Source organism: Sciurus vulgaris (genome assembly GCF_902686455.1).
Source record: "Sciurus vulgaris genome assembly, chromosome: 7".
Taxonomy (NCBI): Eukaryota; Metazoa; Chordata; class Mammalia; order Rodentia; family Sciuridae; genus Sciurus; species Sciurus vulgaris.
In genome coordinates this window covers 124,490,067-124,518,031 of record NC_136467.1, presented here as the reverse complement: position 1 = coordinate 124,518,031, position 27,965 = coordinate 124,490,067, and the positions used below count along the sequence as shown (strand labels likewise).

General features: G+C 39.1%; 1 protein-coding gene and 2 pseudogenes across 3 annotated transcripts in view; 2 read left to right on the top strand and 1 right to left on the bottom strand.

Annotated features, from left to right (window-relative positions):
- Positions 1–6,478, top strand: part of LOC306665767 — a 32,103-nt pseudogene extending 25,625 nt beyond the window's left edge. Inside the window, exon 4 of the transcript in view lies at positions 6,353–6,478. The product of the transcript in view is annotated as an uncharacterized misc_RNA (transcript). The remainder of the gene's footprint in view (positions 1–6,352) is intronic.
- A 38-nt stretch (positions 6,479–6,516) lies between these two features.
- On the bottom strand, positions 6,517–27,624 carry BTNL2 (butyrophilin like 2; the record flags this gene model as incomplete). Its single annotated transcript, XM_079147878.1, has 9 exons — positions 6,517–6,740; positions 7,319–7,414; positions 8,150–8,431; positions 9,577–9,924; positions 13,761–13,781; positions 14,189–14,470; positions 16,091–16,438; positions 26,768–26,851; positions 27,570–27,624. 9 exons carry the CDS (start codon positions 27,622–27,624, stop codon positions 6,517–6,519), a joined length of 1,740 nt encoding a protein of 579 aa, XP_079004004.1.
- LOC306666051 (protein SET-like) lies at positions 20,978–22,450 on the top strand (annotated as a pseudogene). The gene has a single exon. The product of its transcript is annotated as a protein SET-like (transcript).
- Positions 27,625–27,965: the final 341 nt, after the last annotated feature.

The following is a 27,965-nucleotide window of genomic DNA, read 5'->3' as shown; positions in this document are numbered from 1 at the left end:
GATCCATTTTGAGTTGAGTTTTGTGCAGGGTGAGAGATAGGGATTAGTTTCATTCTGTTGGCATATGGATTTCCAGTTTCCCAGCACCATTTGTTGAAGAGGCTATCTTTTCTCCATTGCATATTTTTGGCCCCTTTGTCTAGTATGAGAAAATTGTATTTATTTGGGTTTGTGTCCATGTCCTCTATCCTGTACCATTGATCTACCTGTCTATTTTGGTGTCAATACCATGCCGTTTTTGTTACTATAGCTTTGTAGTAGAGTTGAAGATCTGGTATTGCGATACCCCCTGCTTCGCTCTTTCTGCTAAGGATTGCTTTAGCTATTCTGGGTTTCTTATTCTTCCAGATGAATTTCATAATTGCTTGCTCTATTTCTGTAAGGTACATCATTGGAATTTTAATTGGAATTGCATTGAATCTGTATAGCACTTTTGGTAGTATGGCCATTTTGACAATATTAATTCTTCCTATCCAAGAACATGGGAGATCTTTCCACCTTCTAAGGTTTTCTTTAATTTCTTTCTTCAGTGTTCTGCAGTTCTCATTGTAGAGTTCTTTCACCTCTTTTGTGAGATTGATTCCCAAGTATTTTATTTTTTTCAATGCTATTGTGAATGGGGTAGTTTTCCTAATTTCTCTTTCTGAAGATTCATTACTTATGTATAAGAATGCATTGGGGGGCTGTGGATATAGCTCAGTTGGTAGAGTGCTTGCCTTGCAAGCACAAGGCCCTGGGTTCAATCCCCAGCACCACGCACACACACACACACACACAAACAAACGAATGCATTCGATTTATGAGCATTGATCTTGTGACCTGCTACTTTACTGAATTCACTTATGAGTTCTAAGAGTTTTTTGGTAGAATTTCCAGGTTCCTCTAAATATATAATCATGTCATCAGCAAACCAGGATAGTTTGAGTTCCTGTTTTCCAATTTGTATCCCTTTAATTTCTTTGGTTTGTCTAATTGCTCTGGCTAGAGTCTCAAGAACGATATTGAATAGAAGTGGTGAAAGAGGGAATCCCTGCCTTGTTCCAGTTTTTAGGGGGAATGCTTTCAGTTTTTCACCATTTAGAATGATATTGCCCATGGGCTTAGCGTAGATGGCCTTTACAATGTTAAGGAATGTTCCCACTACCCCAATTTTCTCTAGTGCTTTGAGCATGAAGGGATGCTGTATTTTATTGAATGCTTTTTCTGCATCTATTGAAATAATCATGTGATTCTTAACTTTTAATCTGTTGATATGGTGAATGACATTTATTGATTTCCGGATGTTGAACCAACCTTGCATCCCTGGGATAAAACCCACTTGATCGTGGTGCACTATCTTTTTAATATATTTTTGTATGCGATTTGCTAAAATTTTGTTGAGAATTTTTGCATCGATGTTCACTAAGGATATTGGTCTGAAATTTTCTTTCCTCAATGTGTCTCCGTCTGGTTTAGGTATGAGGGTGATATTGGCTTCATAGAATGAGTTTGGGAGGGTTCCCTCCTCTTCTACTTTATGGAATACTTTGAGAAGTACTGGAATGAGCTCTTCTTTAAAGGTTTTGTAGAACTCGGCTGAGAATCCATCTGGTCCCGGACTTTTCTTTGTTGGTAGGCTTTTGATGACTTCTTCTATTTCATTGCTTGAAATTGATTTATTTAAGTTGTGTATGTCCTCCTCGTTCAGTTTAGGTAATTCATATGTCTCTAGAAACTTGATGTCTTTGAGGTTTTCTGTTTTGTTGGAGTATAGATTTTCAAAATAGCTTCTAATTATGTTTTGTATTTCACTCGTGTCTGTTGTGATATTTCCTTGTTCATTCTGAATTTCAGTAATTTGAGTTTTCTCCCTCTTTCTCTTTGTTAGTGTGGCTAAGGGTTTATCAATTTTGTTTATTTTTTCAAAGAACCAACTATTTATTTTGTTAATTTTTCCGATTGTTTCTTTTGTTTCAATTTTGTTGATTTCGGCTCTGATTTTAAGTATTGCCTGTCTTCTACTACTTTTGGTGTTGGTGTGCTCTTCTTTTTCTAGGGCTTTGAGCTGTAGTGTTAAGTCGTTTATTTGTTGATTTCTACTTCTTTTGTTGAATGCGCCCCATGAAATAAATCTTCCTCTAAGTTCTGCTTTCATAGTGTCCCAGAGATTTTGATATGATGTGTCTTTGTTCTCTTTTACTTCTAAGAATTTTTTAAATTTCCCTCCTGATGTCTTCTGTTATCCATTCATCATATAATAGTGTATTATTTAATTTCCAGGTATTGGAGAAGTTTCTGTTTTTTATTCTGTCATTTATTTCTAATTTCAATCCATTATGATCTGATAGAGTACAAGGTAGTATCTCTATCTTCTTGTATTTGCAACAGTAGCTTTGTGGCATAAGACATGGTCTATTTTAGAGAAGGATCCATGTGCTGCTGAGAAGAAAGTGTATTTGTTCTTTGTTGGATGGTATATTCTATATAAGTCGGTTAAGTCTAAATTGTTGATTGTGTTATTGAGATCTATGGTTTCTTTATTCAATTTTTGTTTGGACGATCTATCCAGCGGTGAGAGAGGTGTGTTAAAAATCACCTAGTATTATTGTGTTGTGGTCTATTTGATTTCTGGAAATGAGAAGGATTTGTTTGTCGTACATGGATGAGCCAGTGTTCGGGGTATAGATATTTATGATTGTTATGTCTTGCTGATTTATGGTTCCCTTAAGCAGTATGTAATGTCCTTCTTTATCCCTTCTGACTAGTTTTGGCTTGAAGTCCACATTATCTGAAATGAGGATGGATACTCCAGCTTTTTTGCTGTGTCCGTGTGCATGGTATGTTTTTTCCCATCCTTTCACCTTTAGTCTATGGGTATCTCTTTCTATGAGATGAGTCTCTTGCAGGCAGCAAATTGTTGGATTTTTCTTTTTAATCCATTCTGCCAGTGTATGTCTTTTGATTGATGAGTTCAGGCCATTAGCATTCAGGGTTATTATTGTGATATGATTTGTATTCCCAGTCATTTGACTCATTTTTGTTTTTTGACATGATTTGGTTTCCCCTTTGTTTGGCTATTCCTTTAGGCTAGTTCCCCCCATTGCTGATTTGCATCATTGTTTTTCATCTCTTCCTCATGGAATATTTTGCTGAGAATGTTCTGCAATGCTGGCTTTCTTTTTGTAAACTCCTTTATCTTGGAAGGATCTTATTTCATCGTCAAATCTGAAAGTAAGTTTTGCTGGGTATAAGATTCTTGGTTGGCATCCATTTTCTTTCACGGCTTGGTAAATGTTGTTCCAGGCCTTTCTAGCTTTTAGGGTCTGGATTGAAAAATCTGCTGATATTCTTATTGGTTTCCCCCTGAATGTAATTTGATTCTTTTCTCTCGTGACCTTTAAAATTCTGTCTTTATTTTGTATGTTAGGTATTTTCATAATAATGTGCTTTGGTGTGGGTCTGTTGTAATTTTGTATATTTGGAGTCCTATAAGCCTCTTGTACTTTGTTTTCCATTTCATTCTTCAGATTTGGGAAATTTTCTGATATTATTTCATTGAATAGATTGTTCATTCCTTTGGTTTGTTTCTCTAAGCCTTCCTCAATCCCAATAATTCTTAAATTTAGCCTTTTCATGATATCCTGTAGTTCTTGTAGATTCTGTTCATGATTTCTTACCATCTTCTCTGTTTGTTCACCTTTGTTTTCAAGGTTAAATATTTTGTCTTCAATGTCTGAGATTCTGTCTTCCAGGTGTTCTATCCTACTGGATATGCTTTCTATGGAGTTCTTAATTTGGTTTATTGTTTCCTTCATTTCAAGGATTTCTGTTTGTTTTTTTCTTTTCAATACCTCTAACTCTTTATTGAAATGATCTTTTGCTTCCTGTATTTGCTCTTTTAACTGTTGACTGGTGCGATCATTCAATGCCTGCATTTGCTCTTTCATCTCATAATTCAGTGACTGCATTTGCTCTTTCATCTCATCGTTTGCTTCCCTGATCATTTTAATTATGTACATTCTGAACTCCCTCTCTGACATTTCTTCTGCTGTGCTGTCATTGGGTTTTATTGATATAGTATCTAGGTTTGTTTGGGACATTTTCTTCCCTTGTTTTCTCATATTGGTCAGATTCAGTGGGACTTTGTGATATTTCAGAATTCTTCTATTGGCTTATAGTGTCCCTGTAGATTTCCAGTGTATCACCTTCCTGCCTTCAGTAGCCTGAAGTCTTGGAGTAACTTGAGAATGCAGTGCTTCCAAGGAAAGATGCCCCTAGCCTGCTACTGGTTCCAGGACTTGGAGCTGGCTCTGTGTGGAAAGGCTGTCACTGGGGGGCCTGCTCCAAGAAGCTAGCCAGGAAAGGCGCTTCCTGCCAGAGGGGGCCCGGCTGCGGGCTGCTTGGGGAAGTCCCTGGCTGCCCTGTCCTGGTCCCTGAAGCAACCTGCGGGCAGGAACTCGCCGCCCTGGTTCAGGGACTTGACGCTTGGTTCTTTGCAGAAAGGCTCTCACTGGGGGGGCTGCTCCGAGATGCTGGAGAATCTGGCCTTGTGGGAGGAGCCCACTGCCAGAGTGCACAGAGCTGCCTGGGGAATACTCTGGCTGCCCTGCCCTACTCTAATAAGCCACCCAAATCCGGACCTGCCACCCGGGCAGTGGCTTCACCGGATGGGGGAGACTCACCCCGTGGCTCTGTTTTAGTCCTGAGTCTCTCATGCCTCCCCTTCTTAATCCTGGGTTCTGGAGCCACTGGAGATGCAGTCACCCTCTAGTCCTCCATCTTGGATCGCCCCATGGAAAAAGCCTGCGGCTGGGGGGGCCGGGGGCAGGTCCCCCTGGAGAGGTCTCTGGCTGCTTTGCCCTGGTCCCAGAGGATGCTTGCAGGCTGGAGGTCACCGCCGGCTTGGGGACTTGTGGCTGGCTCCGTGTAGAAAGGCTCTCACTGGGCGGTCTGCTCCGAGAAGCTAGCCTGGAAAGGTGCTTCCCGCCAGAGGGGGCCGGGCTGCCGGCTGCTTGGGGAAGTCCCTGGCTGCCCTGTCCTGGTCCCTGAAGCAACCTGTGGGCAGGAGATCGCCGCCCTGGTTCAGGGACTTGAAGCTTGGTTCTGTGCAGAAAGGCTCTCACTGGGGGGGCTGCTCCGAGATGCTGGAGAATCTGGTCCTGTGGGAGGAGCCCATCTCTGGAGTGCACAGAGCTGCCTGGGGAAGACTCTACCTGCCCTACCCTACTCTAATAAGCCACCTGAATCCGAGCCTGCTGCCCAGGCAGCGCTTCACCGGGTGGGGGAGACTCACCCCGTGGCTCTGTTTTAGTCCGAGTCTCTCAATGCCTTCCCTTCTTGAATCCTGGGTTCGGAGCGACTGGAAATGCAGTCACCCTCTAGTCCGCCATCTTGGATTGCCCATTTTCTTTCTTAAAGTCTTAAATTCTTTCTTCTTCCACATACAGTTTCTCTTCTTTAACTTATCACTTTATTGTCTACTATTTGTTGTACTTATTGCTTATATTTATTTTATAATTATTAATTTTAAATTGTGCACTTTATTTTGTCTTAAAAATTAAAATGGTGCTGTCATATGCATGATACATAATTAATTTTTCTCTTGGATTGGAATTTCTAAAAATTTTCCTCACTCCACATTCTTTCTTAACTTTTTGAAAAAGTCTGGAGTAGGGATTTCACAACACAACACAATATAATTTCAAGATTATATTTTTCTCTTTATATGCAGCTGTTTTTTCTCACTGTTCTTTAACCATATTTTTTGTTTTCTCAGCTCCACTTACATGGACAGTTTAATTGCCACCATCTTAAAACAACTGATTGAATACTTGATGGGTGCTTTCATTTCCTCCTATGTGCTAAACTGCATTTCCCATTGGATTTGTAAGGGTTTGGTCATATGATATCAGATTGTAATTAGGAGTTAGAATATCGCAGAATCTGGAGTAGGATAGGCCTCTGAAGGGATCAATGAAAGGAGGACAGTTCCAGGACTCTCATTATCATCCTGGTTTTCAGAATTCAAGATTGTTGTTTCCCTTGAAGATGTTGAAGGGTCCTTCTGGGTACAGATGTACAGAGAACTACATCAGGGGACCACATGATGAAGTGTGGGTATAGAATTCCAGAGAAAAAAGTCTGGAGAAAAGTGTAGAGAGGAAACTTGTTGATCATGTTACAAAAGAAAGATGTCCAGAGGCATAGTCAGGGACGCTCCAATCATCCAGGGGCCACTTCAGGAGAAGGTTTGGAGGAGGAGAGGTGATGGCCCAGTACATATTTCCATAGCAACTACTGCCCCAAACCCATGATGGGTCAGAATTGCTTTACCCCAGGGAGGGAGGTAAAAAGAAGATTTATTGGGAGGTAAAAAGAAGATGAACCTGCAACTAGGTGGGCTCTGGGTGTTTGTTCAGATACAGTAAGGAGAAAGGGGTGGTCGATAGAAAGTCCAGATAAGAATTTCTGGGTAGTGGGATGTGAGGTGACACAATGATGACACAGTGATGACTGTGACACAATGATGACTTTTCCTTAAGACATTGTCCTTGACATCAGAGACCCATCCTGTCCCATCCCTGACCTCCATCTCTCAGTACCTCCTCCCAGATGTGAGCCCCTTGTGGCCCAGCAGGTAGAGCAGAGAGTCAGATCTCTGTGGAATGTCTGGCTGCATGAATGATCGTGGGTCCTGCCCTCGTGTTCCTCAGAGAGAATCAGTTTTGAGTGAGCTATATTAGGATCCAGGTTCATATTCACTGTAAAGAAAAAATTCATTATGATAATTCACCAATATCTAAAAGTATTAATTTCCCACTATTAAATACATGTAAACAGGCAAACGAGCTTTGTGACAAAAGAAATTTTAAATTGGACAAACTTTCTGGGGCACACAAAATAACTTGTCAATGTGTGAGATGACCTTCATCAGCAAAGCGGGAATCACCAATAAGTGGACCCATCACATTATTAAAGGTCTTAGTGAAATGTTCATGCCAACAGAATCTCAGTGAAATCTGAGCTCTTAGTCTTGAAAACAGGATGACCATGCCACCAACTTCTTTTCTTCCTTTCCCTTAACTGGCTATTGGAGGAATGGGCCCAGAGAATCAAATTATTGTTTTTTAATCCTGTTGCTTCTATTATCACTATAACCCCAAGCTCATTCATCATTGAGCCTCGATCACATAAATGTAGACCAGAACTCCCAAGGTTCATTAATTACCAAATATTCACTGAGTGCCTTCCATATGTGATTCTGAGAAGAGAGCCTAGGGAAAATACATGGTAAGTTTCACCAAGTGCACTCCACACTGGTTCTATTTACCTAACTTACCTTTCTCACAGTTCTTCCTCCTGATCAGGCCTATGACCATGGCAAAAAGCAATCCCAAAACAGGTAGTATCGTCCATGAAAATGCCATCCTGGACTCTGAAATGGAAACCCCAGAATCCCAGTAAATCATGAAACTAGGAAAATACCCAGATTGTCATATTTATCTAAGAAGTTCCTGGGCTGGAGAAGAAAGAGAGAAGTGAATCTCTCAAAGGAAGCCGTCGGTCCCCTTTTTCCTGCTTTGGAGAAGCTGAGGGAGGGAAGACTAAGTTTATGTCTGGCTAGCTTTCCTGTTTGCTTCTTTCAGAAATGTACATATACAAACAATTATTCTCCCTTTTTTTCCAAACTTATCACAGTCACTGGAATAATTGCAAAAGAATAAAATTATGTAGCTCATAACCCTGAAGATCATGTTAAGGAAAATTATTTTCTAATCCAGAATAAAATTCACCATGAGGGGAAAAAACCCAAAGTGCTATAATTGTTTAAGAGTGTTTGTAGATACAGGGAATTAGAGACAAAAATTAGAATTTAGTGTGTAGCCAACAATAAATATATCTTTAGGTCTGTATCTGGGGGTATAAGCAAGAAACTCAGAGGAATTGGATCCCAGGTGTCCTGAAGATCAGCTTTGTCAGAGATAGCAGGATATCTCATCAGAATTAATATATCTATCTATCTGTCTGTCTATCTATCATCTATCTCTCTCTTTATATATATACACATATATGTCTTTATATAGTATATAAAGAAAGCAATAAAATGAGTAAGTCCAATTTGGTCATAGTATTTAATTCTAAACCTGAGAGGATGTATAGAATCACCAACCTGAGAGAATAAAAGCTGCTTTTTTCTCCTCACCCAGAGGGAGGTTGCTGATGGAACAAGTCACATTTGCCATGGAGCTGTTAGTGATCAAAAGTGATGTCTCCACATGGAACAGCCCATGGCTGTCTGAATGCAGGATCTCAGAAATTGATGGTATTGCCTTTCCTTCTATGTCCCTCCATTGCATTTGGGGTTGTGGGAACCACCCATTTGAGGTGCACATCAGCTGTATCTCTCCATCTGTCAGCATCTCCATGGTGATCCTCGGGGAAGAACCCACAGCTGGGGAACAGAGACCAAGGAAGCAAAGCATGGAGCCTCTGCTAGTGGTTGTGTTATTGGTGACTGCGCTGAGAAGGGAGAGGAGGACTCAGAGGGCTTGGGGAGAAAAATCTTATAGGGAAATGACACTCCACCTAGAAATGAGACTGGCTGGAGTGTTTTCTTGTTTTATTTATTTTCTATATTCCTGAATCATTCAGGGACATATTAAAAGGCAACATAAAACTTCAAATCCAACCTTTTTTTCTGTACCTGACCAACAAAATAAACTTTGACCAGAGCATAGACAGGATAAAAGAACCTGGGTAAGAGAGTATTCTCAAAGATTAAAATCATAAATATGCATGTCCAGTGGCAGAAATGATGGGGCCTATTTAACTTCCCAACATGTGTTTCTGTGGGCATTTCCTAAATATGTTTATTAACTTAGATTGAAAATACATGGGAGATATATGCAGGATATTCAAGATTTTTACCCATGTCCTCAATGACATTTGCTAAACTTAGAAAATAAGTAGAGGGTGATTTTATCTTTCTTCCTCCATCCATACCAAGATGGTCAATCCACATGATTTCTATTTACTTGGTGGGTCTAGTTTAGTCTTAAAATTATTATACTTCCTGGTAACTATACATTTCCAAGAATTTTAATAACATCTGTGAAATAATGAATCCTGTTTAAAATAGAATTCTCAGATTTCCTTAAATAGATGATCATTTCATGGACATACTCAGAAGTATAAAAGTTCTATACCTATAAGAATGATAGTGAAACAGACATTATTACCTCATGAACATATATGACTGTATGACCGATGTGATCCTACAATATGTATAATCAGAAAAATGAAAGTACACTCCATTTACGTATGATCTATCAAAATGTATACATGCATTCTATTATCATGTACAACACATTAGAACAAACTAAAAAAAGTTCTATACCCAAAGAATTAAATTTGGTTCAGTGGAGTTTGTGGGTTTTAAGTATCTATGATAGTTCCTATGCACTGGTGGTTCAATATAAATCTGATAATAAATGAACATGAATAAAATTTTTGGTGCTGCAAAAACTTCCTAGGAACAAATATGCTAAAGCAGTAGGAACAGGTGCCAAATTCAAAACATCTATCTAGAATCCTTACCTACCACCTTCAGGTCCAAACTGGCCTTCTGATAGACACCATCTTTTTCAAAAAGGCACTGGTATTGCCCATCATCCGAAGCTCTGGCATTGCGTATCTGCAGGGTCAGTCTCCCCTCATGGATGGCATCACTCACCAGTGCAGTCCTCCCTCTGTAGTCTACCATCTGCTCTCCAGCCACATGGTCCCCATTCGTATATACATAAACTGCAGGATAATGGTGGGCTTGGACCCACCTCACCTCCATGCTCTGTGCATTAGCCTTGGGAAATAGGTAACAGGTTAATTGTATGTCTTCTCCCACTCTGACCAGGATGGGCTGGGAAGGTCCGATCACTTTTAAGAATGCTGTTAATATGGAAGACAAAAAACAATGAACAAATGAAATGGAGCAAATAAATGTCACCAACAAGAGAATTCTAGTGTGGTTTAAAACCCATTACTTTCCTATGTTTGCATATGAATAAATGACCAGTGGCACGCCACACCACTTACAATCACAAGAATGGAATCCTTGATCCACTTTGACCTGTCATGTATATTTTAAAAGGACAAATAATAATAGAATGGGATCCTAATTAGAATAAATTATATTACATGTATGTATAATACGTCAAAATACACTCTGCTGTCATGTATATCTTAAAAAAACAAATAAATTTTAAAAGCTATGCAGAAAAACCCAAAAAACTAAAAAAAAAAAAAAAAATATTTCCAAAGGCATCCTGGAGGAAGTAGCAGGCTCAAGGTCATCTCTTGGAAAGATGGGAATCTTGTGATCTCAGGATACAGGTTGTCCATATTTCAGGAAGAATCTTTCCAGAATGCATGCCAATTTGAAAAAAAAAAAGTCACTATCTACTCCTTCCTGAAATTTTATACAGTTTAAAAACAATAGAATGATTCTTGAGGGCACTGGAGTCAACCCCCTCTCTGATTTGATTCTGGGGAGGGGGGTAAAAATAAGTGTCAGGTGGATTTTAGTAATTAAAATTGAAGAAAACTTCCTCAAGCTAGCCTAAATCAGGTCCAGCCACTGAATTTATTCCCTCAAGTTTCTATAGGCAGACACTAAGTTTAATGTCCTCAGATTATCTTGGAAAACTTTTTTTTTTTTTTTTTTTTTTTTTGCAGTGTTGTGCTTACGAGGCAAGCACTCTACAAACTGAGCTATCTCCCCAGCCCTGTCTTGGAAAACTTTTAAGGTTGAGAATTGAGAGATTGGTGAAATACAAAATGGAAAACAGTGATGAATGTACAAAAGGTGTCTAATTCTCCAATCGTGGAGAGTGGAGATTTTCTCTAGGATTCAAGCTATACAACACTTTTTCTTCTCTTCCCCTGGTGTGCCAATTTTGCTCTATTCTAACTTGAAAAGTACCCTTTCCTATCAAATGATAAGAATGGCTTCATGGATGTTGTGATTGTTTATAACCAAAGTATAGGCATAAAATTGTAGATTCTCTGGGTGCAAATCAAAGTCATGATATCCCCATTATGTCATTAGCCAAAATCTGATGGTGTCTTTCTAGAGAAGAAACTCACTGTTAATACAATTCTAATGTTTGAATTATTCCTTCTAGCAAAAATTTAACTCCAAGTTAATTCCTGGATATTGTTTGTTTTGTCCTTCAGTTTTACTTAATATTATCTCCATCCAACATTTGTCTGATAAAATCTGAAGACAAGGGTAGGAATCAGAAAAAAGTGAACTAGGGATCAGTTTGCTGCCATTTCTCCATCTACATGTCCTAATGTACATTATCTAACAAAACACATGGTTTCCTCATCTCATTACCCAAATGAGGATTCTCCCCTGTCCGTGACCTGTGGCACGTATCAAATGTCAAAGTGGTTTAACCTGCTAGGCATAGGTCACTGAGAGTTAAAATTTACTTTAAAGGGACTAATGGAAGCAAAATACAAGTATGGAGATTCAATTAATATTTAGATCTTATAGATCTGTAAAGCTCCTGTTTTTCCAGAAGTCAAGTAAAACTGAAATTTAAAGGGTTAGATAAACCTTGCAGCCCTATTTGTTATATGCTTTTCTACTAGAAAATGAGCTTCCCAAGAGCAGCTCTGCATCATTTCCTTTTCCTACAGTTTAGTACACAGTTTTCCACACAATTCCTTCTCAAATTTATTGTTTTGTTTTGTTTTGCTTTTGAGAACTGGATATGTGTTCCTGAATTGCCTTAGGCATACCCCCTGAAAAATTAATTCCCTTCTGGAGTGTGGAGTATACTGGATATACATTAGTCCTTAAAAGCTGATGATCTTGTCATCATATTATACAGTACTCTTTCCATTAACATGTTCCATTAAGTGGGCTATCTCATTCCTCAGGTTAAATATTATTGCATCTAGTCTCTTAGAGGACACTATATCAGAGATCAAATTCAACCTGTTTTTTTAAAGATGAGTAACAGAGACTACTGAGTTGACAAAATTATGCATAAGTGATGAAGACCTTGCACCCAAATTAGATAGATTACAAGGCAAACATCACTATTTCAGCAGAATATATATGTCTCTAAGATAGTTTAACTGCAAGTGAAAATAACCTCTTAACAACTGTAGGAAAATATGAAATGATTCCTCCAAAGCACTTATATGTCTGGAGTGTAATTAAGATTTCAAAACCAGTCACTATTTTTATGTTAATAAAATTATTTGCCAGAGTAAGAAATCTGGGAAAACTTGGGTTGAGAACTGGGTTTGCCTGTGGCCCTGTGCACGGGTGCTTACTCTGAGCCCCTAATTGTGAGGATACCACAGAGGCAGCAGCTACAGAGTTCCTGTGCTCTTGAGTTGCCACAGTACACCCTCCCACCTCCTGGGGCACAGCCCTCCCCAGCTGAGGAGGAACAAAGGGAAGTTCTGTGCTTTTACCCTATTTAGCTGTGGTCCTAGAGGGTCATTAAAATTTAGGAACAACACAACATAGGATTGTATTTTGTATGCTGGATCTCCAATGGGCATGTTGAGTTGGCTAAGAGAATGCAGAGTGACTCTTTGCCTAAAACCTTCCTGAGGGACAGAGACTTGTTTCAACCTGCCCCACACAGGGGCTTGCCTTCCTAATCTGTTACTAACAAGTTCTGCCAGTTAAAGTTTCTGTCTGATCACCTAGGCAGAAGGGAATCCTGCTGAAAAGGCAAGGCTCACAGGACTGTTTCTCCTGTGGTGGTGGAGCCACCTTTGACCTTCCTGAGGCCCATTCCTTTGTACTTGTGGCCCCATGGGTCAAAGGTGTCACACTAGATTCTGGCAGAGACTGGAATTGTGTTTGTCACCTCAATTTCCCTCAAAAATCTAAAAAGCCAGGGCTCTCCTTACACATGTCACAAACACACACACATTCCCACAAGGTGACCTGATGGACAATAGGGTACAGATGAAGGACGAATCCAGGGATCCGGGTTCATGTGTATGTAAATAGAGAGCAGGTGGGTCCTCACCAGTTAGGAGAATAGTCCTAGAAACACCAAGTTGGAAGGAGGTAAAAGAAACTGAAAGGGGCTCAACCTTCATTTGGTTATTTTTTAAATCACATCTTAGGCATAGTAAAATAGTATCTGCAGTTCAACTACAAGGTAAAAAAAAAAAAATACAAAGAACAGGAAAATTATCACCCCAATGGCAGGATCCCAGGTGCACTCAGAAAAGTAAGTAACGGCCTCCTCTCAATAGTGATGAGGTTAAAGGCCTTCTGGGGTGAGATGCAGGTGCAGGACTCATAATGGCTAGAGGGTGGGAGTTCTGGGAGGTGACCTCCAGTTATTACAATGACAATGCCCTCACTGTAGCTTGGAATGTTTTAAGGGCCTCCAGAGCTGGCCAGCTGGCCCATACCTTCCCCCCACACCACAAAGGCAGCTCCCTTTCCTCTAGACACCGAGCAGAGAAGATGCACACGTTCCCAAAGGTGTCATCTGGGTCTTGGTTGAATTTCCATGATCTCCCAAAGTAGCAGGTTACACAGCAGAAAATTCCCTGAAGGGGACTGTGGAAGACTCAGATTTGCTGGTCTCCTCTCAGATAACTTAACACTGCACTTGGTAAGCCGTGTCTCTGAGTCTCCTCCAGATCCAGAGGTTCCGAAGCAGCTTCACATGCTCCGCCCTCCTCTGGGGCGAGAGAAGTGCGCCACACCTGTTGGGAAGACGGATCCTACTCACCCAGCTCAGTCTGGAATTTCTCTGGGGCAAAAAAAAGAGGGAGAGAGAGAGTGAATAGCACATTAAGGAGAGAAACTATTTCCAAGAAATAAAAACCAACTTTATGAAATGTGGAAAATATTTTTTTAAAAAAATTTATTTTTAAATAATAATAATAATTACTATTATTATTTTCAAAATATTTATTTAAAAAATCAATGCAGAAAGAAGAGAAGGTAGAACTTGGAAATTACCAAAGTACCATTAATGGCTATTCATTCAAAATGCAGTATATATATATATTTCTAGTGGTAAATGTTTTATACCTTTTAATTCATATTATTAAATGTTAAATATTTTCCCTGATAAAATATATGAGCTGCTGCTGTGTGGTCCCTGGAACCTCTGTTGCTGACCTAGGCATGTGGTCCCAGAGGTAGAGCACTGACCTGGGAGGGCAATGACTGCCCCCTTCCCCTCTGTGAGGACAGGGTTGTGGATGAAGCAGGACACAGTTTCTACAGACACATTCCTGATCACAAGGGTGTCTTCCACATAGAACAGGCCCTCTTCGTCTTGGATATGATGCTCAGAAACAGTCAGCAACCTCTCTCCTGTGATGTCTTCCCAATAGACCTGGGGTTCTGGGAACCAGCCCTTTGCAGTGCACACAAGCTGGACCTCACCTTCCCTGGGTCCTTCCATGTGGATTTTAGGGGCAGACCCCATATCTGTAGAGGGAAGTCACAGCTCTGAGCTCCAGACCCATCAATGTATAAACCCTGGGGACAGATCTCAGTGATGTTGCTCATAGGGAGATGGTGGGAGCACAGGGGTCAGGAAGCAGAAAGTGTTCCAAAGTTTTCTTCCCATTTAAATTGGAGTTCTGATATATTTTGCTTGTTCTCCAGTCCGTATTTTTAAATTTTAGCATTTGAGCATACTTTTCTTAGGATCCAGACAGGAAAGTAAGAGGGAATGGAGGCACCATTAACATTTATTTGTGTCTCTAGTACTGCAAAGAAATGTGTTGTAATCTATTCATTTGCTCTTTTATGCTGTGAACCCTTTTCCTCTTAATATTTCCTGTATCAGACACTTTGTCTGACATTGTGAATGGTATCTGGAATTCAATTTAAACAAAATGTTTAGTATGAATTTAGAAATCACCTGCATGGAGGCTATTCTTTCCATTTCTTTCATTGGTGGTTGTAATCTTGGGACATGGTAGATGAACTGCATGAGGATTCCTATATTTAAATATTCCATTGGGGATGTTCTAATGGGAAACACATTTTTAAGAAATCCTAGAGCAATTTATATAGTCATGAAATTCTTTCTGCATTCAACACTATACCTCTCAAACCTAAAGGAGACTATATTTTTCACGGATGGAAATTCTATATCAGTTGTGAATAGAAAGAGATCCACTACCTTACCTGGAGTAATAGAAAAGTTTTGGCTTAATATTAGATGTCCCTGGTAGTGAAATGCATTAGTATGTACCCACTCCACTCATATCTCAGAATCTATGGATTCTTTTATTTGCTTTAAATGATCTCAAACATAGTAACAATTCACAATCATGGGTATTAAAAAAGGTGTAAGGAACCAGTATCAGTCAGAGATATTAAAATCTCCAGAGAACTGCTTTCCTATTGAGGTCAATGGATTTGCTTGATTTTGTCTTTAGCACATGGAGGAGCTATTCCTGTTAGGTTTACTTTGTGGATATTTCCCCATGAGATAGACTTGTTTCTCACTCCTTCCTACTTTGCTGTTACAATAGCATTCTGAGGAACCTTGACATTCATGGTGGGTGCTTCCAAAGGCACTTGTGAGCCCCTGATTGAATGCTGTATACAATAATCTCCATAAAAGCACAAAGTTCCTAACTTCTTTTGTCTCATCAGATTTCTAGTAAGGGGAATTAGACAAAAAAAAAATCCCACAAAGTTTCACATTTCATTATGCATAGATGAGGCTGGTGGAGAACAACCCATTCCACTGAGATGCAGATGCTGGACAGACAGCTGGACTCAGCAATTGACTTGCTCTTGTACACCAGCTTTATGTGGCACAAATTTGTGCCCTAGCAAAATTGCTAATGATTACATGTCAAGTCTTTCAAATAATCCTCAAGGATAGACAAAGATCATGTAAATTTTGGAGAAAACTTTTTGTGAGCTTGCTTTGGAGATTCCAGAACCACCTGCTTTCAAATGGCTCAGGGGGGAGGCTGGGCATTAGGAATTGCTGTGATGATTCAAAGGGAATTCTTCAATTGACAATAAGCATCATAAATTAAAATATTTCTCCCTCTGAGACCCTGTCTTTGCCCAGATACTCACTTGCTACTTTGAGCAGCAAGCTTGTCTCTTTATGATAGTTCCCCTCCTGGAATTGGCACCAGTATTGCCCATTGTCGGATGGTTGGATGTTGTGTATCTTCAGAGTTACATTTCCATCTGCAATGCTGTCATCTATCCACTCTATCCGGTCTCTGTACTCCTCCACCTGCATCTCAGTCATCTCAACTCCATCCCAGTGTGCAATTGCAGGCATGTCAGGTTCTGTGCGGTACCACTTCACCTTCATGTGCATTGCAGTCCTCTTGGGGAAGAGCTGACAGGTTAGCAGTGCATCTTCCCCAACCCTGGCCAGGATAGGATATGCAGGACCAATCACTCTGAAGTCATCTACAAAAGAATGAAAAAGAGGCACCAGAAATGCCAGAGGAACAGTATGCTGCTTTATGTGTGTCCAACCTATTATAATAGAGGGATCTGTTCTAACAAAATCCAGCATGATGATCTGCATGTTTGCTTGTTAAAGAGAATTGTGTTCTCCAAAGAAAACGAGATAATCTGAGCATCAATGCTGAACCTATCACTTAATAGCTTTGAGACTTGGGGGCAAATATTCTTAGTGAGACTTTGACATTTGAAATCTTAGTTTCTTCATCTTTAAGGTACTAAAACCACCTGGGTTTTATTCTCAAGTTGATATGTAGATTGATTTTTAGTTGGGAACTTTATAATTGGTAGTAATTAACATTTTAATCACTTTCCCAGAATTAAAGTAATACATGATTCATTAGATATTTTTAGATTCTCAGGATCACTTGTGTCCTAAATAGGGAAGTTGAGGGTTTTCCTTCTTCTTCTTTGCAGAGAAGGGAAGGCCCCAATTACTAGGACTATGAACAAGGCAGTTTCGCAGAGATATATTGTGGTGGATTATGGGTAGTGGTCTGAGTTTGAGTCTCCTAATAAAATTTTAAGTCATTTTTTGACTCCTTCCTTGTTATCTGTAAATCAAAGAGATGATTGATAATTTCATGTGATTATGTTTAATAATTGCATATGTTACATTTACTGTATTCTTTCTCATCTCAAATGATGCAGGGACACTTGCCCTTTTCTGTGCAGATTTCAGTTCAACCTTGTTCAGTTGTTGCTCAATATAAAACAGATGATGCTCAAAAAGTCATCATAGAACTTGAGACATAGTGGAAGATAGTGGGGTAGAGGTGGTTGCTTTCCAAGTTGTTCTGTGGTGTGAGATCAGGAAAGCAGACAAATAGATTTTCAGTGAGTTGGATGATAAAAAGGATTTTACCAGGATTTAAATACTGCACTCTCAGAATAGTTTAGGAACTCACCCAGGACTCTGGATATAATAAAATAAAAGAGGAAAACCCATTGGCCAGCTGGAGCAGATCCATCTGGGGCAGATCAGGAGGGTGACTAGGAGGACCCACATTTCGGGTAGCACTGTGGCATGTCTTGATATGCAGTAATCAGAGATAAAGGATACTGCTGGACTGATCCAGGAGGTAAGCTACACTATATTCTTGTGTGGGAAAGACACCCAAGATGGCAACAGAGTGGGTGCTTGGAGATTGAGATTGGGAAGGATGGGACCCACAAATGGTGGAGGGGGTAAAGGATTGGCTCCTCCACAGCACAGCAGAACACAGGGGAGGCTCCCAGTGTGGATTGGCAGCTGCCTGGCTCTGGAGGTGTGCTGATTTAAAACCTTCAGACTGATCAACATTCAACAAAGCACCAGGGTACTAACTAGAACTAAACTCTGCCTTTAGATGCTCTGCCTCTGGGAATTCCTCTCACAGAACTCTATAGTGATTCCTCCCCTGAGAGTGGAGCAGACAAAATTCTGAAACCCACCCCACCTCATACCCAGAAGGGAAGCTGAGAATTTTTGAACTCCAATTGGCAACTTGAGGAACAACACAAAAAGAGGAAGGTCTTGACACTATGGTTACTACTCTTGTGCACAATACATACCTTGAGAAAAAAAATGGAAAGAAAGACACTTGGGAACAGACAACCAGCACAGATTATCACTGACAATTTTGATCACTGCAATGGAAACAATTCCTTAACTTTTTATCAAGAATCTTTTTTTTTCTTTCTTTCTCTCTCTCTATCTCTCTGGATTGTGTGCTGAATGTTTCATGGACATTTGTACATATACATATGTCTCACTCTTCTCATTCTTAGAATTTTTTGAAGGTAGTTATTTTTCATAACTGTATGTTAAGGGCTATGGTTTTTGATTAGTATATTTTGGTTTTGTTTTATATTGTTGTTCACCTATTTCTCTTGATTCTCTCTCTTTTCTTTTACTAACAGGCAAATTCTATTGTTTTCTTTTCAGTCTTCCTTTAATTTTTTACTTCTACTTTCTTTCCTCCATCATAATCATCATATCCTACATCTCTTCTGCATTCTCCCTGGTCACCATTTGAAATAGCAGACCCTTTTGAAAACTTACTGTTTTTACTGTTGGCTTACTGTACAACTTTCTGTGTATTGTGACAATTAACCTTGTAGATGTCATAATAGGAAATAAGTATTTAGTTTAATCTTATATATTGTTCACATTGGTTGTTATTATTTGTCTCCCCATAAACCATGAGGTACAAGAAACCTTCAGGGACACTATAAGTTCATAGGATAGAAGCTCTGCCACATCAGATTCATACCAATAAAGGGGTAAACACACAAACAATAGGAAAAAGCAAGGGAACAAATCATTTAAATCAAACCAAAATACCTCAGTAACAAAATCCATTGATACTACAGTGAAGAAAATGTCAGAGAAGGAATTCAGAAAGTTCATAAAGTAATCTGCAATATTAAAGATGATGTAAGGAATGAAATCAGAGAGAAAATACAAGAAGTGAAAGATCACTTCACTAAAGAGACAGATATTTTAAAAAGAACCAAATGGAAATTCTCAAAATGGAGGAATCAATAAACCAAATTAAAAAGCCAATGGAAAGCATCACCAGCAGACTAGACCAGTTGGAAGATAGTGTTTCAGGTAATGAAGACAAAATATGTAATCTTGAAAATAAAGTAGATCATGGAGGAAAGATATTAAGAAGCCATGAATAGAACTTTCAAGAAATATGGGATAACATGAAAAGGTCAAATTTAAGATTTATCAGGATAAATGAAGGCTCTAAATACAAACCAAAGGAAAGCACAAACTTTTCAATGAACTATCAGAAAATTTCTCAAACCTTAATAATGAAATGGAAAATCATATACAGGAGGCATCCAGGACTCCAAACATGAGAAATTATAACAGATCCACACCAAAGCACATTATTCTGTCAGTATGCCTGACAGACTTACAGAACAAGGATAGAATTTTCAAGGATGCTAGAGAAAAACAACAGGCCACATTTAGAGGTAAATCAATCCAGATCGCAGCTGAATTCTCAGCCCAGACCCTGGAAGCTAGGATGTCTTGGAATAATCTGTACCAAGCTCTGAAAGAAAATGGATGCCAACCAAGACTGTATAACCAACAAAGTTAAACTTTACATTTACAGATGAAATGAAAACCTTCCACAATAAACAAAAGGTAAAATAATTTGTAGCTAGAAAGCCTGTAGTACAAAAACATGGTAAAATATAACCTGAAGAAGAAATTAAAAATAAAAGTGAAAACCAGCAGTGGGAGGAACTATGCTAGAATAATAATCAAAGGAGAAATTAATTCAAATTAAAAATAAGAAATAAAACGACAGGGAATAAAAATCATATCTCAATAATAACATTGAATGTAAATGTCCTAAACTCATCAAGCAAAAGACATATACTGCAGATTGGATTAAAAAATAAGACCCAACAATATGCTGTCTCCAAGAGACTTACCTCATAGGTAAAGACATCCACAGACTGAAGCTGAAAGGATGGGAAAAAATGTAGCATTCATATGGATCTCATAAAAAAGCAAGGTTTTCTATTCTCATGTCAGATAAAGTGGACTTTGAGCCAAAGTTAATGAGAAGAGAACAAGAAGACATTTCATATGGTTTAAAGGAATTATACATCAACAAGAGTAACAATGGTAAACATTTATGTCCCAAACAATGAAGCATCTACATACATCAAACAAATCCTTCACAATTTAAAGAATCAAATAGATCAAACACAACAATACTGGGTGACTTTACCATGCCTTTCTCACCACTTGATGGATTATCCCCCCCCCCAAAAAAAACAATTAATAATTTAGACTTAACAGACATACAAAGACTATTTCATCCATTAATGAATGAACACACTTTCTTCTCAGCAGCACCTGGATCGCTTTCTAAAACAGACCATATGTTAGGCCACAAAGCAACTCTCAACAACAACAACAAAAAAAGACAGATAATACTTTGCCTTCTATCAGATCATAAAGGAATAAAATTAGAAATCAATGATATAATAAAAATAGAAGTTACTCTAACACCTGGAGACCAAGATGCTATTGAAAGATGAATGGATAGCAGAATAAATCATGGATGAAATTTAAAAATTCTTAGAAGTGAATTTGAATAGTGATACAACATGTCAAAATCTCTGGGATGCTATAAAACCAGTTCTAAGAGGAAAGTTTGTAGCACTGAGAACATTCATTAAAAGAATAGAAAGTCATCAAGTAAATAATCTAACATTACATCTAAAGTCTCTAGAAAAGAATAAAACAACACCAAAATCAGCAAAAGACAGGAAATAATTAAAATCAGAGCCAAAATTAATGAAATTAAAACAACCAAAAAGGAGAACGAGCAGCGAGCCGGAGCGCGGAGCGCCAGTGAGGGAGCCCAGCCGTCCACCGCCGCCTCTCCTCCGCGAGCAGGAGCCCCGGCCGGGGCCCGGCACGCCGCCCCCGCCCCTCCCTCGTCGTCAGGCCGCGAGGGCAGCGTGAGCGAGCGAGGGGGAGGGCGAGCGAGCGAGCGCCGGGAGGAGGCGGCCGGACCGAGCGGGCGCCCGCACGTGTGGCGTGAGGGGAAGCCGCCTGCCCGCCCCCTTCGCCTTCCCTTCTCTCCCCCTCCCCGCTACCCCCCCGACCGCGGAGCAGCACCATGTCGGCGCCGGCGGCCAAAGTCAGTAAAAAGGAGCTCAACTCCAACCACGACGGGGCCGACGAGACCTCAGACTTAATGAACAAGCCAGTGAGGAGATATTGAAAGTAGAACAGAAATATAACAAACTCCGCCAACCATTTTTTCAGAAGAGGTCAGAATTGATCGCCAAAATCCCAAATTTTTGGGTAACAACATTTGTCAACCATCCACAAGTGTCTGCACTGCTTGGGGAGGAAGATGAAGAGGCGCTGCATTATTTGACCAGAGTTGAAGTGACAGAATTTGAAGATATCAAATCAGGTTACAGAATAGATTTTTATTTTGATGAAAATCCTTACTTCGAAAATAAAGTTCTCTCCAAAGAATTTCATCTGAATGAGAGTGGTGATCCATCTTCAAAGTCCACTGAAATCAAATGGAAATCTGGAAAGGATTTGACGAAACGTTCAAGTCAAACGCAGAATAAAGCCAGCAGGAAGAGGCAGCATGAAGAACCAGAGAGCTTCTTTACCTGGTTTACTGACCATTCTGATGCAGGTGCAGATGAATTAGGAGAGGTCATCAAAGACGATATTTGGCCAAATCCATTGCAGTACTACTTGGTTCCTGATATGGATGATGAAGAAGGGGAAGGAGAAGAAGATGATGATGATGATGAAGAAGAAGAAGGATTGGAAGATATTGATGAAGAAGGGGATGAGGATGAAGGTGAAGAGGATGAAGATGATGATGAAGGGGAGGAAGGAGAGGAGGATGAAGGAGAAGATGACTAATTGAACACTGATGGATTCCAACCTTTTTTTTTTTTCTTTGTTGTTTTCTTTTTCTTTCCTTTTTTTTTTTTTTTTTTTTTTTTTTTTTAATTCAGTCCCTGGGAGCAAGTTGCAGTCTTTTTTTTTTTTTTTTCCCCCCTTCCTTTCTTTCCCCCCTCCCCCCCTTGTGCTCAGTCACCCTGTTCTTGAGGTCTCTTTTCTCAAACCATGGTTCTCAACTTATTTTGGGGGGAAGTACCTTGAGCAGAGTATAATGGGAAAAGAATCTACACCCTTCTGTTCTGAATTCATTTTTATCCCTTCCTGTCTCAAAACAAACTGTATGGAATCAACACCACCGTGCTCTGTGGGAAAAAAGAAAAACCTTCTGCTCCCTTCACTCTGCTGGAAGCTGGAGGGTGCTAGGCCCCTGTGTAGTAGTGCATAGAATTCTAGCTTTTTTCCTCCTTTCTCTGTATATTGGGCTCAGAGATTACACTGTGTCTCTATGTGAATATGGACAGTTAGCAATTACCAACATGTATCTGTCTACTTTTTCTTGTTTAAAAAAAGAAAAAAAAAAACTTAAAAAAATGGGGTTATAGAAGGTCAGCAAAGGGTGGGTTTGAGATGTTTGGGTGGGTTAAGTGGGCATTTTGACAACATGGCTTCTCCTTTGGCATGTTTAATTGTGATGTTAACGGACATCCTTGCAGTTTAAGATGACACTTTTAAAATAAAATTCTCTCCTAATGATGACTTGAGCCCTGCCACTCAATGAGAGAATCAGCAGAACCTGTAGGATCTTATTTGGAATTGACATTCTCTATTGTAATTTTGTTTGTTTATTTTTAAATTTTCTTTTTTGTTTTCACTGGAAAGGAAAGATGATGCTCAGTTTTAAACGTTAAAAGTGTACAAGTTGCTTTGTTACAATAAAACTAAATGTGTACACAAAAAAAATTAAAAAAAAAAATAAAACAACCAAAAAATGTCAAAAAAAAATCAATGAAACAAAAAGTTGGTTCTTTGAAAAAAAAAGTTTTCTTGACTAGTCAAAAAAGAAAAAAGAAAAGAAGCCCTTGAATTATTAAAACTTGTGATGAAAAAGAAATATCACCACAGATATTACTGAAATCCAGAGGACTATCAGAAACTACTTCGAAAATTTATACAATAAATTAGAAAATCTTGAGGACATCAAAAAATTTCTAGAGACATATGACCTACCCAAATAAATCAGGAGGACATAGAAAATTATACAGATGAATTTCAAATAACAAAATTGAAGACTCCTTCAAAAGCCTACCAACAAAGAAAAGCCCAGGTCTGGATGGAATCTCAGTCAAATTCTATCAGTCCTTCAAAGAGAGTTAACAACTATCCTTCACAAATTATTCCACGAAATAGAAAAGGAGGGATCCTTCTAAACTCATTCTATGAAGCTAGTATCACCCTGTTACCAAAACCAGAAAAAGACACATTAAGGAGAGAAAACTTCTGACCAATATCCCTGATGAATATAGATGCAAAAATTCATAATGAAATACTGGCAAACTACATACAAAAACATTAAAAGCATAGTGCACCATAATCAAGTAAGGTTCATCCCAGAGACATAAGGTTGGTTCAACATATGGAAATCAATAAATGTAATTCACTTTAATAGACTTAAAAACAAGAACCACATGATTATCTCAATAGACGCAGAAAAAGCATTTGACAAAATACAGTACCAATTCATGTTCAAAACACTAGAAAAACTAGGGATAGTAGGAACATACCTCAACATTGTAAAATGCCCTCTTTCACCACTTCTATTCAATAGTCCTGGAAGGTCTAGCCAAAGCAATTTGGCAAAAGAAAGAAACTAAAGGGATACGAACAGGAAAAGAAAAGCTCAAATTATCCCTATTTGCTGATGACATGATTCTATATTTAGAAGACCCAAAACACTCCACCAGAAAAATTCTAGAACTCATACATGAATGCAGCAAAGTAACAGTATACAAACAAAATTACCATCCATAAATCAAAAGTGTCCTATACTTCAATGATGAAAAGAAATATATTAGGAAAACTAATATCTCTGAAAGAGATATTAGGAAAAGTATCCCAATGACCTTAAAAAAAAAAAAAGCCAAACCAAAAAACAAAACAAACAAACAAAAAACAAACTTGTGAATCAATCTAACAAGAGAGGTGAAAGACCTCTACAATGAAAACTATAGAACACTAAAGAAATAAATTGAAGAAGACCTGAGAAGATGGAAAGATCTCCCATGTTCTTGGATAGGCGGAATTAATATTGTCAAAATGGCCATACTACCAAAAGCACTATATTTATTGAATGCAATTTCTATTAAGATTTTGATGACATTCTTCATAGAAATAGAAAATGCAGTCATAAATTCATTTGGAAAAATAAGAGGCCCAGAATAGTCCAAACAATCCTTATTGAGAAGAGTGAAGCAGAAGGTATCATAATACCAGATTTTAAATTATTCTACAGAGCTATAGAAACAAAAACAGTATGGTATTGGCACCAAAACAGACATGAAGACCAATACAGAACAGAAGACATAGAGACAAAACCACATAAATTGTCTCATATGAGACAAAGGCACCAAAATCATACACTGAAGAAAAGATAGCCTCTTCAACAAATGGTGCTGGGAACACCAGAAATATGTAGTAGAATGAAATTTAACCCCTATCTCTCACCCTGCAGAACACTCAACTCAATGTGGATCAAAAACCTAGGTATTAGGCCAGAAGCCCTGCACCTACTAGAGGAAAATATGGGCTCAATACTCCAACATGGTGCTTTAGGAACTGACCTCCTCAACAAGACTTCTGAAGCACAAGTAATGAAATCAAGACTCTATAAATGGGATGAATTCAAACTGAAAAGCTTCACAGCAAATGAAATAATCAAGAGCATGTAGAGAGAGTCTACAGAATGGGAGAAAATTTTTACTACCTGCACTTCAGATAAGGAGTTAATTTCCGGAGTATACAAAGAACTCAAAAAACTTAACACCAAAAACCACAAATAACCCGACCAAGGAATGGGCAAAGGAACTGAACAGACAATTTCTAATAGAAGAAATACAACCAGTCAACAGATATATAAAAAGTTCAACCTCTCTAGCAATTAGAGAAATGCAAGTTAAAACCACATTGAGATTTCACCTCATTCCAGACAGAGTGTCAATTATCAAGAATACAAGTAACAATAAATATTGGTGAGGATGTAGGGAAAAAGTCCCACATTGCTGGTGGGACTGCAAACTGGTGCAACTACTCAGGAAATCAGTATGGAGATTCCTCTAAAAACTACAATTGGAATCACCATTTGACCCATTTATACCTAAATTCCTCAGTATATATCCAGAGGAGTTAAAATCAGCATACTTCATTCATGAATCCACATCCATGTTTATATCAGCTCAGTTAACAATAACTAAGCTATGGAACCAACCAGGATGCCCTTCAACAGATGAATAGATAAAGAAATTGTGGTATATATACATCAAGAATATTGCTCAGCATAAAGAAGAATAAAATTATGGCATTTATTGATAAACGGAATGATCTGGAGACTATCATGGTAAGTGAAATAAGCCAATCCCCCAAAACCAAAGGTTGAATTATCTCTCTGATATGTGACGCTAACATAGAATAAGGAGAGAGAAGGAAGAGGCGAAGTTCAGTAGATTAGACAAAGGGTAATGAAGGAAAGGGAGTGGGGATAGGAATAGGAGAGTCAGTGGAATGAATCTGACGTAACTTCCCTACATACATATATGAATACAATACAGTGAATCTCAACATCATGTACATCCATAAGACTGGGATCCTAATTAGAATAAGACATACTCCATGTTTTTATAAATATGTCAAAATAGGCTCTACTGTCATGTATAACTAAAAAGAACAAATAAAAAAGTCACTGTAGAACTTAGATTGACATCTATTTGCATTCTTCCTTGATGGGGTAGATATGAAGTCAACCCTCTAACTTCTTTTATAGGTCAGAAAACTGCAGAGAGGGGACAGTGGCCTCATTATATCACAGAACTTCCTCAGCACTCAATCTGGAGCCTGTGCTGTGCCCCCAGTGTTTTTCTCTACTTCATCTGACTGCATTTTTCCTTAGAGTTGTGATATTTCCCTCTCATATTGAATTTTCATAATTCTTTTCAAGGTACAGGTTGACTGATAAATTCAGCTACTGAGATTTCCAAGTCCATTTTTTGGAAGTCTCTTCTGGTTTCTTATTTATAAGTTTTTATGCCACTTAATGTATGGTAAAAGCAGCTGCTTTTCTTGCTCCCAAAGCTCTGGCACACATGGAAGTAAGGGAATGGATGGATGATGGCATTTTCCAGTCACTATCCAAGTGCTTTCTCTGTATGGCTTCAGGGACTCCCAAAGCCTGTGTTACCCAAGGAAGTGTAGGTACTGTTGTTATTCTCATGCTTCAGGTGAAGAACAAAGGCATATGGTGCTCAAGTCACTTTCCAAAAATGACACAGCTGGGAATGCAAAGCCCTTTTTGGAACACAGGTGCTTGCATTCTGGATCTGCACTTTTTTTTTTGGTACAGGGAATTGAATCCAGGGTTGCTTAACCACCGAGCCACATCCCCAGCCCTTTTTAATGTCTTATTTAGAGGCAGGGTCATGCTGAGTTGCTCAGGGCCTCGCCAAATTGCCGAGGCTGGCTTTGAACTCGAGATCCTCCTGCCTCAGCCTCCCAAGCTGCTGGGATAGATCTGCACTCGTGAACACTGTACTAGTCCTTTTGAACTGCAAACTGTACCTGGACTGAGTCACTGGGAAGTTACATCAAAGGGAAGAAGGGGATCCTACCTGATTGCTTCATGGTCAGCAGGATGAATAAGAAGGAGGCAATCACACCAGACAGACTGTGCCCTGGAAGATCCACCATTCTCCCTGGAGCAAACACAGGGCAAGTATGACTGTAGGAAGTAAGCTGTGATACACCTGGCAGGCTCCGTGGCTTCCAGTGGCAATGCCATCTTAGCCAAGATTCAACATCAACCCCTTCACAATGGAAAAGTGAAGTGGCTTGGCTCCATTTCTCTGCAGTTATTGATCACAACTAACCCCCTTCCCTAAAGTATTGCATTTTAAGCTACTTCTTAGGCCTGAAGGAAGGAGGTTTCTGATTGAAATGAAAGGCAGTTCTGAGCTAGAGACAATAATATTACCAAAAAACAAAAAACAACTCCTCAGTCTATCTTTGAGCATGCAGAAATTATAGAGTAGGATTCAAATATTTTTTTCTTGTCCTCTTCCTGACCCCTCCCGCAAAATCCTTCATCGATAGTTTCCTAGATGCAGAGGAAAGAGCTGGAAGACTCTCTGTCCCCTGCTGCCACCAGGAAGCCACCATTCAGTACCACAATTCACAGAACCCAGGAGCACAGGGGCCTTGGAAAGTGAAGGAATGTTTGTGGAAATGGTGCTACCAGAGAAGATGGTCAAGAAAATGACCTGAGTGGCCATTTAGAATAGTCTTGAAGACATGTAGGAAGGAATAAATTGAGTGAAAGAAATAGCCTAACTGGCAGAGATCAGCAAACCCAACAAGCCCATTGTACCAGCATAATAAAAATACTTCTACAGACGTGAGAAATTTGAAACTTACCAGGGTGAAGATGGTGTGAGTGTGGAAAAATGAAAAAATTCAGAGTGAAAGACATCTAAGGCATTATATTGCATGTGTCAAGTATTTTATTGAAAGAAAAACTTGCTTCACACTAGGTAGAAGAACCAGCTCTGGAGCAATGTTGAGTCACTCACTGCTTCCCTCTCCCCAGAAACTATCACTAGTAAAATTTTATGGGGCAGGATGAAAAAAATCAACAGCCTGCAAAGGAGATTATAAATTGAGATTCAGGAGATTATTATTAAGCTAATATTACCCTATTTGTTTTCAAACCTGTGTACTTTCATCTAAGATATCATTAAGCAAACTAATTTGAACCCAGTCACAATACATCTAAAAGAGCACTAATGTATTTGTATAAAAACGAAATCAAGT